We start from the raw sequence: 14,292 nt of genomic DNA, 5'->3' as shown, positions 1-14,292 counted from the left end.
TCAAGGAGAAAGGTCCAAAATATACCAAACTCCTACTTAGCATGGTACCTAGAAACATAGGTTCCCATTAGTTATTTGTTGACTGATAAATGAAAAAAATAGAGAGTAACAATTATAAATACTAGCCCATAAATTCTCAATGGGATATAATCCAAAGAATTTTATTTACAAGTAAAAAGGAAAAGATACCATATAAGCACTTGGACACATATAAGCAATTTGCAAAACACAAAACACAAAAGAAAACAACTATAAGCAAATTATGGAAATGCAAATTAAAAATCACTTTTTGTCAGACAGATGGGCAAATATTGAAAATTTGTTAAGGAAGTAAGAAAACTGGCATTCCAATACACTTATAATAGATATTATTTTGTATTTTTGGTATTTATGCATCAAATATCTTTAAAATCTGCATACTCCTTTGGCCAATATTTCCATTTCTAATAATTACAAGAAATTTCTAATAATTTCTCATTTCTAATAATTACAATAATTACAAGAAAATAATGGACAAAGGAGCACAGATTTATGTAAACAACAAAAAACTCACTGTGGCACTAAATATAATACAAAATCTGTGCAACAATAAACGTTCGATTAAATAAATTTTAGGACCTCCAAACTATGGATTATTAAGTCACTTCAGAATAGAACTTATTGTATAATCCCAGTTTTTTAAAATAACATGTATTCACAGAAAAACATACTTGCAGAGAAAAAAACTAAAAGTACACACCCCAAAAGGTTAGCAGTGGTTATCTCTGTAAAATAACAGTGGAAATTTGTGGAGTTTTTCGTTTTTTGGGTTTTTTTGCATATCTATACCACCTAATGAGTTGCACATGGATAGCAACACAAAGTCTTAGAAAGCAAAAGTAAAAATGAGCACAAGTTAGACAGATGTATCGTTATTGTAACAGAACATGGAACATTTCCATGTTCCCTAATAATAATAATGTCAGGCAGAACTAATATCAAATAAAACATCAAATAACAGTATTTGACAGCCTAGTTTTTAATTAGTTCTAGGAACACACATGGAAGAATATTAGTACTACTCAGGTGTTTTAAGACAACAAACAAAAAGACCTCCCAAAATAAAAATTTAGCACTAATCCTAAAGACAGTGTTGAAAAATCATGTAGTAAAATCTGAACTCCTCCCAGCTGAGCGTCAGCTTCAATCGCCTTCTCACGCCTTTTCTCCTTCATCTTGAGACCCCTCACTCTAATGGGAAAGCTGTCACCACGAAAATGACAGATCAGAAAATCACTCAGACATTTAAGAACTCAAGGTGACTCTAGGTTTGGCTGAAGAGAAAGTCTTCTCTATAACTTCTGCTATCCCAAATTAGGTTAACTTTCCCCCTCAGGTCTGAACATTCTGGGGGATAAAACTTAGTCAGTAACAAGAGAAGGTCCTGCAGTGAGTCAAGGAAGGCATATCTGGTACAAGCAAAGCAGGTCTATCTCCAGGCACTGTGTACAATTTCCAGCCAAAGCCCAGGGCCACGCTTGTGGCCAAACGAATGTAGCCTAGAAACTGTCTGCGATGTCTGATTCAACATGCACAGGAGTACAGAAAGTAAGCAAATTCTCAGTAGGACTAAGCAAACTATAATTTTCAATGATGTTGACTGGCATAAAACGAACGATCATTTCCATCTGTCTGTGGTAGGATATGAAACAAATTATTCTAACTGTCCCCATAATCAATGGCAGGTATTCACACAGTCATTCAGCAGCAACTTCACACCTACAACAGTTTGCAAGTCACGTCTCATGAAGCTCCATCAGTGCATCCAATGGCACTTGAGAGCAAGTGTGAAGGTACAGGAAGCACTAAGCACAGTAGAGCTTTCAGAGTCCTTTAAGCCTATATTAGTAACATCTTTGATGAAGCAATACTTCTTGCACAAGAAAATTTTCTAGTACAAGGAGAAAATCAAAGAACAACTTTGCATAATGGAGAGATTTTATGTTAATGGCAATTGTGTAAAGAAAGTATCACCTAATACCAAAACTGATGACACAGTTATATGACTATTGGTGAAAAGAATGGAGATCTCCTCACTTTGGTGACAACCCTAGCACCGTTCATCCACTCACTCAGCAAAAACATGAAAACCATACACAACAAGAACTAGTCTAGGATCTGGAGACGTAGGACCTGCCTTCATGGAGCACACCATCTAACAAGGAAGACAGACATTAATAAGTACATATTTGAACATAACTGCTCATGTCAGGATGTCATTAAATAAAAGGACAGGGTGCTATGGAGCACATACTAGGCCTGGGAGCCAAGTGAGCCAAGCACAGGGAGGAGAAGAGAGGTCCAGGCAGAGCGTTCTGTGCAAAGCCCCTGCAGCGGGAACGGCCGTGCCCAATCTAGGAACTGAACAGTCTAGTGTAACTGAAGCATTTAGACTGTTGCCTGGGCACACGTTAAGTCTGAGATGTATGAAGACATCCAACTTAAGAGATCAAGTTGCTAACTGCTACGTGAGTCTGGAGCTCAGAAAAGAGGTGTAGACCAGAGATAAACTTGGAAGTCACTGGCTTAGGGATGGCATGTGATGCACAGGGACTGCAGATCTCTAAGGCACGGTGAATGAGCTGGACAGGGCAGGGGCGGGGGGGCATGTATTACTTCCTCAACTCACAAGAAAATTACTTACTTCTTGCAATCAAATTACCTACTTCCCTATTAATTTGCAAATTTCAAGTGAAGTGTTTTCTAATATTATAGTTATGACACAACGCCCTATTTGTTCAGAAAGGATCAGATTAAATGCATAAAGTTCTTGGAGAAACACCAAGACCTGAGAAAAATATTTTCCAGTGAGGGTAAGGCATTATATGCTATAGTTTATTTAGCAGAGCACTTCCTTGTAGACTTTTCCAGGGCCCTAGAAAAGGAAGCTTTCTTAACACGCTGATAAAACTGCTTCACAAGATTTGCCACTAGAAATGCCTTCAGTCTGCAGAACCGCCAGCTCCTGAAGCTAGATCCTAACTGTAAGCATTCTGAACACACGGACAAGTCCTGGAGGGATGTGACATCAATAAGAACAAACCTGCTCTGCACGCTCAAACGTTATCAACTGTCAGGCCTATCACTATAATCCCTCAACAGCCTGCCCTGCACAGTCTCCTAAGATGAATACAGAGTACGGAATTGCTCTATAAGCAGTGGGCAGGTTATGGTTATAGAAAAGCTGAGTTAAAATGTTCCACAATGTACGGCCCAAGCACCATGTAAGTATGACATGCCTTAACACAAACTCACCTGATTTATTTGAAGCATGTTAAAACAAAATTGACCAAACTGCTGTATCCCTCACGGCTCCAAAAACTGGAAAATGAAAATGAAGAAATAAAGTTCAACTCAGTTGGTGATCTCAATGATTAGCACTTTAAACACATGTCCTTGATCAAAACCAAATATAAAATGGAGTAGAGCTAGATCAGCATAGAACTTTCTATGATGATAAACATGCTCTAGATCCGTGCTGTCCAATCCAGTAGCCACTAGCCACATGTGGCTACTGGGGACTTGAAATGCGGCTCATGCAACCAAGAAAATAAATTTTCAATTTTCTTTAATGTTAATTTCCATTTAAATAACCACATGTGGCTAGTGGATACCATACTGGACAGTGCAGATCTGGGTTGAACCAAGTCTCTTCTGGTTCTGGAGTTCTAAGACAATTACAGCAAAAGTGAAGCTGCTAAAAACAATCTAAAAGTTTCAGATTAATATTTAACACATACTCCCCTTGCTCCAGAAAGGATTTAAACAGCTTTGCTCCCATCCTCTGTAAGATCAATTAAGCCTAAAGAAGATACAACACACACACGTTCTCTCAGGTAGTATGGAAAAAGAGTACACAGTAAGATTATGTAGCTGGATTTTCTTGTTGTTGTTTGTGGTTTTGTTTATTATTATAAAAATAGCATGCACATTAAAATTTCACATGAAATTTTCAAGAAGAAAATCACCATCCCAACATATCCCATTATTACGTTTGGATCTGTTTCCTTCTGGGTTTGTCCTCCTAGCCATGGCTGGATTTCTTTTCATGTGGCAAATCTCATCTATATTTAATTTTAAAAGCAGATACCAAAGGCGTGCAGGAAAACCCAAACTTATAAGCAAATAAATAAATCAGGGGATCTTGTAAAGGGAAAAATTTACATAAAAAATAAATTATGTACAGACCCTTCCAAAAAAATTATCTAAAAAGCAACAACACGTTCCTGATACACAGCAAAAGAGCTAAATTCAATCACTTTTGTAGAAATTTTTAAGCTGTAAAATTTTAATATTGAACTCTCCCTCAGAGGCAAAGGTTGTTGAGACACATTTCTACACAGACATACACTATATATAGACACACACAGACACAAACATACACACACACATATATGTACACTACATATTTGTGTGTGTGTATATATACTGGGCTACCATTTTTTCAAATGACAAACTAGGGTCAATTCAAAATGACTTTGAAAGTTTTTAATATATTTCTTACAATAGTGACCTCAGCAATCTGTTTTGCAATCACTTTTTATATTCTCCAAGAGAATCGTATGTTGTAGAAATAGCACAAGGCCTGAGCATCAGTGAATTTGACTTTCAGCACAAGCCCTTCAAGAGATTACCTTTTGAGCCTTGGTAAATTACTCTGTGCATCTTTGAGTTCTTTTTCTTTCTTTAATCTTTAAAAAGTAAACTAAAGTCCTCATGGTAGGCAGCCTCTAACAAACAGAATACAGCAGAAATGATGAGATGCCACTTCCAGGCAAGATTGGGATATAAAATGACTACACTTTCCACTTTGGGTGTCACCTGCTCTTGCTCTATCACCTGTCTGCTGTGAGGGAAGCCAGCTGCCATACTGTGAACTGCCCTTTGGACAGGCCCACATGGCAGAGGACTGAGGGAGGTCTCTTAACTTTCCTTAGGGCCCAAAAGAAATTAAGGCCTTCAGTCCAATACCCCCCAAGGGAGTGAATCCTGCCAAGAGCCACACGAATGAGCTTGGAAGCAGATCTGCCCCCAGTCAAGCTTTCAGATGAAACTACAGCCCCAATGATAGCTTACCTGCAAACACATAAGAGACCTTGTGCCACAGGCACCCACATAAGCAGCACCGAGACTTCTAACCCACAGAAACTGACATAATGTTTAGTGTTGTAAGCCTTTAATCTCTGGGGAAATTTGTTATGCAACAATAAATAAGACAGTTCCATTCAACTCTAAAGTTTTATAATTTATGATGCTTTAGGTATTAACATACTTAGGTAAGCCAAAAAAATGAATACCCTGTTCAACATAAGCAAATGAGTAACATTAGAATTTAAAAGTGGTAAATTACAAATCTTAAATATTTACATTTTATTCAAAAGATGAAATTAAAAAGTACAGCATTAGTCAAATGTTATTAAAATACACTAGCTATAAATAAAAATACGGTCCAAATCAATTTTCATTTTTTTAATTGAAAACAATCCACTCGGAAGTTAAAATGCGAATAAGCCACTGAAAGCATCTCAGTGATTTCGTGCCCCTTACTTCGAGAATTTAACATTATTTAGCAAGCACTCACCAAATCTGAGAAACCCCATTTTGTTTGTATTTAATGTAAGCCGTTAAAAGTTACAGATGCTTATCTACAGACCTGTATGTGTTTCTTCAGCATTAGAGTTTGGTAACTCTAGTGGCTGATTCTGAGAAGCAGGCACAGTAAGATATAGGGGTACACTTTTTGATACACAAAAGGTAGTTTTATGAAGAAAACAAAAAAGTTTCCAGCTAGAGTTCATTCTAATTACAGCTAAGTACTTTTAAAGAAACCTATTCACGTGTCCCCAAAATGCCCTACAGTGATATCCACTCAGGCACATTAGGACATGCAGTTCCAGATTCCAAGCTACTAAATGAAAACAGGTGGGGCGGTTTATGGAGAGACGGCACCTCTCCCTGGAGAACACCTGCGGCTCGCGAAGAAGGAAAGGTGCAACACGTCTCTGAGATGAACTGCTGCTACAACCCGCGGATTACACTTTGCCCTCGGCTAAACTGACAGCTGTACAAAATCAAATCTATAAAATCCTCAACAACTAAATACTGCTTTATAAAATGGCATTATCAAATTAACAGATCTCTAAATTTTGAGATCAGCACCTATCCAGGAACCAACAGGCTAATCTTCACTTAAATGTTCCGTTTGACGATATGAAAAGCAATTTACTATCCCCATTCCTAGACTCCAAACTACTGCAAAACTAAATATTAACTAAAAACTTCTTACTCTAAAAAATTCATGGTGCCCTTAAAAAGCATTAAAAAAAAAGTTTCATTTTCATTTCTTTTTGAAAGTAGGTACTCAAAAAAACTGCTTTTATTAAGAAAAACAAAACAATTCAGTGTAAATTTTAATATCTCCTAAGAGCCTAGGAAAGATTCTAAGTATATAGAAATCTCACTCCATGAACTATTCCAGTGAAAAACTCCACATACAACCAGCCAAAGGAAAAAGGAAAGTAACATTTATCAGACATCAATTTTATATGCCAGGTGCCATATTTAGCCATTTACATTAACTCATTTAATCCTCATCACCTTGGGATGTAGGTGTTATCCTCATTTTTCTAGAAGTTGGGTTACTTCCCCATAGTCCACTGCCAGGATTAAAACCCAGTATGCTCTGATTTAAAGTCCTCTTCTCTTCCATTATAGGTTAAATTATAAATAAAGACTTGACTTCTTAAAATTTTACCTGTCACAAAAGGCTTGACCTCTAGGACAACATAATGGTAAGGCTCCTATATAGAACTTTGGGGATCTGGCCAAAAATCATACAATTACACATATATAAATATAAATTATAATTATTATGGATTCTAGACACTTATCTAATATTTTCCTGAAAATCTATCTAGAAGAGGCACAAATATATCTATATATGATTTGATCACACTGTGCATGTCTCCAATTATTGTCTACTTACAATTCAATTTTGCAATATCTAGATTTTTCCCTCTCTTTATGATGATCTATACACATAAATGATCAGACACCCAGCACTCAAAGTGTACCAAAGAAAAGCAGACACAGTAACAGGAGTAAAGACAAGGTTAGCTACAAAGAAAAAAGCCCAATGTATTGGCCAATTATATCTTCCAGAACCTGATCTTACACCAGGAAAACCACTCAGCCTCATTTTCTGTATTGTTTAAATACTAAAAGGTTTGATGACCATCTTAGATATTCTGGATACTTATTTTTTGTTAAAAAAAAAACAGACCAAGCTGTTCTTTCCTAGAACTTCATTCCAGGCAAGCCAAGTAAACTAAAATGTAAAATTTATATGGTTTTCCAGGCCGAAGTACTTCGGAGTAAAGATCCACGATGTACGTAACTATCCCCCAAATGGTCCATAAAGAAAATATTATGTGTGTGTGATAGAGAGAAGACCAAGTGATAAATGGTAAAATGCTAACAGGTGAATCTGGGTAAAGACTGCATGAGGGTCATTTGTATTATTCTCATTCTTGCTACTTTTCTGTGAGCTTGAAATAATTCCCAAATAAAAAGTTAAAAATTACATGGCATTCTATCTGAAGTTAACAACACATATTTGGATCATACAGCAACATCTTTACAAATACCAAACACGGGTTAGGGAAAAATTTAGTGATTTGCGAAGAAATATGCACCATATCCTACCAACTAATGATCACCTACGAAAAAATTTAAAACTTCACTGCCATGTAATGAAATCTGGCAATGGTGGCTTGAATAGAAACCACAGCAGGAAAAAAAGGAGCACACACCACAGAGTTTGGCGTAAGAGTTTCACAAATTTAATACAGGCCTGCTGCAAAATGCAGGAAACCTGAAATTCAAGTGATATGTGATAGCTCTGGTTTGCAGTAAAATATAGACAAACTGAAAAATGAAAACTTGCCATCCTACAAAACAATGGAGATGCAGAATGTCTTGGTTTTGATGGTTTTTATCAAATAAGATTTTTTTTCCACTGCAGCTCAATTCACAACAGTATATTTGAGTTATCTGAAGAAAGCAAAGACAAACAAGAAATCTCCTCCTGGAGAAATGTTGCAATCTCTTCTCCTACAAGATTACTATTATCCGGCCTGCCCATCACAATTTCGATTTCAAGTGTTCACCACGCTTCCTTAAAACAGGGATGCATCAGAAGAGAAGTAATGCTCAGAAAAGTTCGCCAAAATTGTGAAATCAAACATTAAAAATAAAGGTTTTCAGCTAACAGTGAAACACCTGGAAAGGATCATCTATCTCTATCTTTTCTGCAGGAACCATCCACTTTAAAATCCTTTAATACATTCCCCTAAGTGACTGGTCCTTCTATACCCAAGGGGGAGGGGGACGGTCACCCAAGTATGGACCCTTTCCAAAGAAAATTATCCACAAATGCAAAATTCTGAACATATTTCCAGGGACTTCCAGAACCCCGAGGCCTTCATCCCCCTCCCTAAGACTCCCAGCTTAGCGTCTCCTCAATGGCCTCTGCAGACACCCCGCCGGCCCAGAGTCCCCGGCCCTCCCCGGGAGGCTCTGCGCTCACATAGTGCATTCTGTAACTGATCTTTGTCTCTGCGCCCAACTCCCTTCACCTCGGCAAGGTCACTAACTGCCACCTACCCCTTTAAGCCGAGCCATCACGCTAGTAGTTCGGAGGAGCCACAGCAGAACTGGCCTGTCATAGGATATATTTTGTTCCCTCGGCCCCACCCACCTTCCCCATTGCGCTGCGTTACGTCTTTACCACTTGCCCATTATACAGAAATAGCCACGCCGCCACCCGCGGCGCCCCCAGGCCCAGGGCCCGCAGACCCTCCGAGGCCCCCCTCCGTCTGCCCTCCCTCCCAGGGACCCACCCCTGGGGACCCCCCAAACGCCCGCCCCTCTTCCGGCGGGTCCCACCCGGGCCCCCACGCCCCCCCAGAACCCCCCATCGGGTTGCTGCCCGGCCCCCCCACCCCGGCACTCCATTTGCGCCGGCCTCCCGGCTCCTCCCCTCCGGCCACCTGTGTCGTCCCACCCCCTCCACACACGCCCCCCCGTTCCTTCGCCCCCTCCGCGGCTCCCCTGGCCGCCCCTTCCCCTCTCCCGGCGGGAGCGGGACCGCGGAGGGAGGGGAGGCGCGGGGGAGGGGAGGCCGCGAGCCAGCCGCTCCGCTCGGGCTGCGCCGCGGCCCCGCGGGCTCCCCAGCGCCCTCTGCCTCCCCCGCCGGCGGGGCGGAAGTCGGGGCCTCCCGGGCACCCCAGCCCAGGCGATTTACCTTCTCGCCCGCGACCCTCTGCAGACGGCTCCCACATTGGCAAACACTACAGAGAACTGACCCCGCTCGGCCGCCGCCGCCGCCGGCTGCCACCCCTCGGCTCCCCGCCCCCGCCTCCGCCCGCCTCCCGGCGCTCCCGCCGCGCCCTCCCGGGCCCGCGCCGCGCGCCCCCGCCGGCGCCGGCGCGCGCGCCCCCGGCCCCCGCGGCCCCGCGCCGCGCCGCGCGCACGGCCGGCGTCCCTCGGCTCCTCCGCCCGCCGGCCCGCGGCCGAGCGCGGCCATTGTTCGCGGTGCCGCTCCCGCCCCCTGGCGGCCGGCCGGCCCCCCGCAGCAGTGGCGGCCGCGGGCTCTGCGGCGCTGGCGCCGGCCGGCTGGGCCCCGGGGCGACGGCCGGCCCGGGGGCCCCGGGAAGGAGGGCGAGTGAGTGCACGGGGAGCGCGCCCCGTCCGCAGTCTCTGGGCCCCGGGCCCGGCTCCCCGCCGCCTCGGCTGCAAAGGGCGGGCCTGGGCAGCCCCTTCCACACCTGCCCTTGGCGACTGGCTCCCCCGCCCAGCTGACTCTCCCCTCTTTCCAGACGGCGGCCCGCGCCCCGATGCCCTACCCGTACCTTCCCCAGGCTCTCGGGCTGCCCCCCTCTGCTCTGCTGGGGACGCGCGACCATCCCGCGTCTGCTCCGGCCGCCGCTGTGCGATGCACGGTTTAGCGGATCCTGCACCTTTCCAGACTGGAGGGAGGAGGGGCGGGGGCGAAGGGGAGGGGGTTAGTGCCACTGTCTCGCCCAGAAAACACTAGTGATCAGTAATCACCTGCTCTCCAGATCGGCCGCCTGGCCAGACAGCCGCTTGGACCAGAAAAATCGTATTCAGTCACAGGAAAAAGAAATCCTGGGAACCAAAAAGGAGGACCATCTTAGAACAGTGCCCTAGATCCTAGATTGTTGAGGCAAGAGTGCCAGAGAACTCGAATTACTTCTTGACTCGTCCTGGTTTTGATGTGGGTTACTGATGTCCAGATAGCTTCAACCCAGTTAAGCCCAGTGAAATTCAACACCTCGTTTAGTAAATGACACCAAAAATAATCTGACAATAAAGTCTAGAAATAGAATTATTACTGTGTTTTCACAAACTTAGCCATTTACATTATTATTCCCAGAGTTTCTTCCCAGCACCGACCAGGCCTGTGATTTTGGTCATCACCTAAAGCCGATAGTTCTGCTATTTACAACTGGGGAGACAGCATAGTGTACTGGTTAAGGGCAAGGGCAGCAGAATTAGATGACCAGGCCTGGTTATCCACTTGCTAACTAGGAGACCGTGGGCGTGTTACTTCCCCGATGAGTCAGTTTATCCTTTTGTTGAAGAAGAGATTATGTATGATAACATGTATTTAAATGTAATCATGTGTCCAAAGCCCTTTACAGGGAGCACGGCGTGCGGCAGGTCTCATGACGTGAGATACTAGTGACTGCTACATTTTCCTCCCGGGACTGTTTCCTATGCTCCTTCCCCTCTTCACTTCCGCCAATTCCCTCAAACTTAACATGCTGCACCCTCCCTAAATCTGCACTGGTCCTTGATTAATGACTTCTAGCTGCTCAAGCCTAGCGTGTAGTCAACATTCAAATACATACCTATTGAATGTTTTGAATGAATACACACCCTTTATACCAGCAGTACCAAGGGACAAGCTTCCTGCCTGTCTGCCTTTCCATAAGATATTCCCTCTTGCTGCGTCCATCCTCCCATCAACACAATAAACAAACCATCCTTCAAGTCATTCGAAAACTAGCTCCTTGAGAGGCGTTCTCTGACTCCCCTGAGCAGGCCAGCGCTGTTCTCCTGACTGTCTCTTCTCTGACATGGTAGGTATGTTAGATTGGTTTTGAGCCTGCCTCCACCCTCCAAACAGTGCCTTGTTTACCGGCAGGCTGTATACCTCATTCATCTTTGTAGTCCCAGCACCCAACAGCAAATGGGTGCCTTTGGAATAAATGAATATGTTCATTCTTCTGAAAATGACTCTGAAGTGGTCAGAAATTTTATTCCCTTTGATTCAGATCATTAAAGTTAATTAAAATCTTTTTTCTCCACTGTAACTTTTTCTTATAACTGATGGTAAGTCTTTGGTTATCCACTTGCTACTTAGGAGGCTGTGGGCATATTACACTTAAACCCCAAATAGAATGAATTTTTAAAAGCTACTATTATCAGAGACAAAATTGTTTTTCAGCTTGAATCAGCACTTTCAATTGTTCAAGGTAGCAATAAATATCAATCGTTCAAGGTATTATCAGTACATGAAATCACCTGAGTGACAGGGAATTCCACGCATAAATTTATGATCTTCTTAGGATTTTAGTTTAAGATAAAATATTTGTATAGGAGTTGAAAATAATGGATATTTAAAGTGGAGTGATCCTGTTGGCAGCTGATTAAAACAAAGTAACTGATTTATCAATGCATCTTTACCAAGTACCATTGAAGTCAAATATTCAATAAGTAGAAAAAGACAGTGCTTTCAAATTTATTATGGTCAGGTTTGAGCAATTTGACTGGGACAGATTCCAGAATCACAAACTATGATTTCTCTTCCAGCTAGGTCCTCTCTTTTCTTGTAACATCATTTTCTTGACATCTATTTTCCTGTAAAATTCGTCTAGCCCCCAGCCCCCACCATGTGTTACTCTCCTTTATATGCCGGTATCTGAACATATTTGTATCACTACCCAGTATTTGTTTCTTCCAGTATACCTTCAGCCCACTGAAGACAAGAACAACTCCCTCATCTTTGCTTCTCCAGCAAGTAGCATAGTATTCAATAAATGCTGGTTGAATGAATGGATTATCGAATTTGACAAACATTTATTGAGTACCTACTACAGTCATGCATCGCATAACAACAGTTTCATCAACGACGGACTGCATACACGATGATGGTCCCATAAAATTAGTACCATATAGCCTAGGTGTGTAAGCTATGCCATGTAGGTTTGTGTAAGTACTGTAGGGGAGGAAGACATTTTCCCTTCTAGATTCTTCTGGCTGGTCCAAGAATTAAATTGACATGAGACAGATTAACAGGAGAAAAACAAAGAACTTAATAATATGTACACATGGGAGAAACCCAGGAAAACCAAATAATTCTCCAAAATGATGGAAGCACACACCTTAAATACCATCTACAGCTAAAGACAAAAGAAGATGTTGGGGGGGGAGAGTCAGGGACTTCAAAAGAAAGGAAGGCAATTCACAGGTAGGTGAAAAGGAGAAAATGTTTGGAAAACAAGTGTTTGGCCACACAGAAACAGAAGAACACAGAGGGGACCCAAACGAACACTCTTTTCTAGGATCCTCCCATTCTACCACCTAGTTCATGTGATGCTAAGGTGATAGCTCACTTCATGAGACAGGTTTTTTAATCTGAATTCTTTTAGGTGGTTAAGGGGAAGGTAACAAGAAAAACTTTCTGAGCCCTTTGTTTCTTAAAAATAATCAGCCTAAAACAATCCTCATGTTAAAGAGACACATTTTGTGCTGGCGAATTTTGTTCCTCTTCAGTACACTCTATGCAGTTCACATCACGACAAAATCACCTAATGACGCATTTCTCAGAAGGTAGCCTATCCTTAAGTGACACATGATTGTATATTTGAAGTACTATTTGTGGCCCAGGGCTATATAGCAATGAAAAAAATCTGCAAAGTCTTTGTCCTCATGGAACTTACGGAGGAATAAACGAATAGATAAATGTGTAAAATAAACACTTCCAAATCCTTTACCTCTATTAGAATGCCATTCTGGAAATTCCCAATGTATTTGTGTGTTCACTAATAAATTGATTACTTGGAACTCAACCCACTACCTGCTGTGTCCATCAAGCACTGTGCTGACAGGGCAATCTTGTGACTAGTGTGGGAGGAACATTTCAATCGTATGTGAAACGTCCTGCTTGGGCGTATATAACCACTCTGTATACCTCACTTCTTTGGTGCCCTTTCTTCCTGTGGGAAGAAAGGCACCGGTCCATGGTCCTCAGATTTCAGCTCAGAATAAACTCACCCAAATTTTCATTTATAGATTGGTTATGGGTTATTTTTGTCGACAGTTCACATAACTTGAACGTAATTTATTTTCACTTTGCTCATGCCTAATCTGGGAAGCTCTCTCTAGACCTTCTATTAGCTTAGCTTTGCGCAGTAGAGCTTCTGGGGAAAATAAAATTATGGTTTGTTTCATTCATTACATTAGTTTTTAGGAATGGGAGAGTGTGGCGTTGTGATATAAGAAATATTTATTTTGATATTTGTTCAGGGTTCCTGTTAGAGAGCTCCTGAAACCCTTGTAACTTCCTAAGTGACAAGAGTGATAGGACCATCGTATGTTATTATATTTGGTTTTTGTTCCCAGCTCCTGAAATAGTTGCCGACTATTAAAGGTGAAAAGAGTGTCTTTTGTTATTCATAACAAGCCCCTTTCAACCACACCTGAGTTTATGTTAATAAGGTGACTTTTGGAAAGCACCTAGGAATGGGAGCTCTGGTTGCCAGGGGAACCAACCACATGATTAGAGGGTTGGACCTTTTAGCCTGACCCCTTGACCTCCAGGGATGGGGAGAGGGGCTGGAGAGCATCAATGACCAATGGTTTAATTAACCACGCCTACATAGTGAAAGCTCCATAAAAAAACCCTCACCGAAGGCGGGAGCTTCCAGGTTGCTGGACACCTCGAGGTGCTGGGAGGGTGGAATGCCTGGAGAGGGCGTGGAAGTCCCACACCCCTGCCCCCACAGCTTGCCCTGAGCATCTCTTCAATTTGCCTGTACCTGAGTTGGATCCTTTTATAATAACCATGTAATCTACTAAGTAAACTGTTTTCCTGAGTTTTGTGAGCTGCTCTAGCAAATTATTGAACCTGGGGAAAGGGTTGTGGGAACCCTAGATTTATATACC

The 14,292-nt window shown here is 42.4% G+C and overlaps 1 protein-coding gene across 48 annotated transcripts in view; it reads right to left on the bottom strand.

Moving 5' to 3' along the window:
• Nucleotides 1-10,069, bottom strand: part of STAU2 (staufen double-stranded RNA binding protein 2) — a 296,365-nt gene extending 286,296 nt beyond the window's left edge. For 7 of the 48 annotated variants that reach the window (XR_011493134.1, XM_044768070.2, XM_070481041.1 and 4 more), the window contains exons 1-2: nucleotides 9,344-9,441; nucleotides 3,295-3,360 (exon numbers count right to left, since the gene is read on the bottom strand). Coding sequence is in view for 5 of the 48 variants with exons in the window: in XM_070481057.1 (XP_070337158.1) it covers nucleotides 3,295-3,312 (18 nt within the window). In the remaining 43 variants the exon portion in view is untranslated. Of the gene's footprint in view, nucleotides 1-3,294; nucleotides 3,361-8,703; nucleotides 8,808-9,343; nucleotides 9,484-9,950 lie in introns of those variants that run through there. The other 41 variants (XM_044768076.2, XM_044768072.2, XM_070481043.1 and 38 more) reach the window with 22 other exon arrangements.
• Nucleotides 10,070-14,292: the final 4,223 nt, after the last annotated feature.

The sequence above is a fragment of the Equus asinus genome, chromosome 12 (genome assembly GCF_041296235.1).
Source record: "Equus asinus isolate D_3611 breed Donkey chromosome 12, EquAss-T2T_v2, whole genome shotgun sequence".
In the NCBI taxonomy this organism is placed as follows: domain Eukaryota; kingdom Metazoa; phylum Chordata; class Mammalia; order Perissodactyla; family Equidae; genus Equus; species Equus asinus.
The sequence above is the reverse complement of the archived record's forward strand: the minus strand, read 5'-3'. Positions and strand labels throughout refer to the sequence as shown.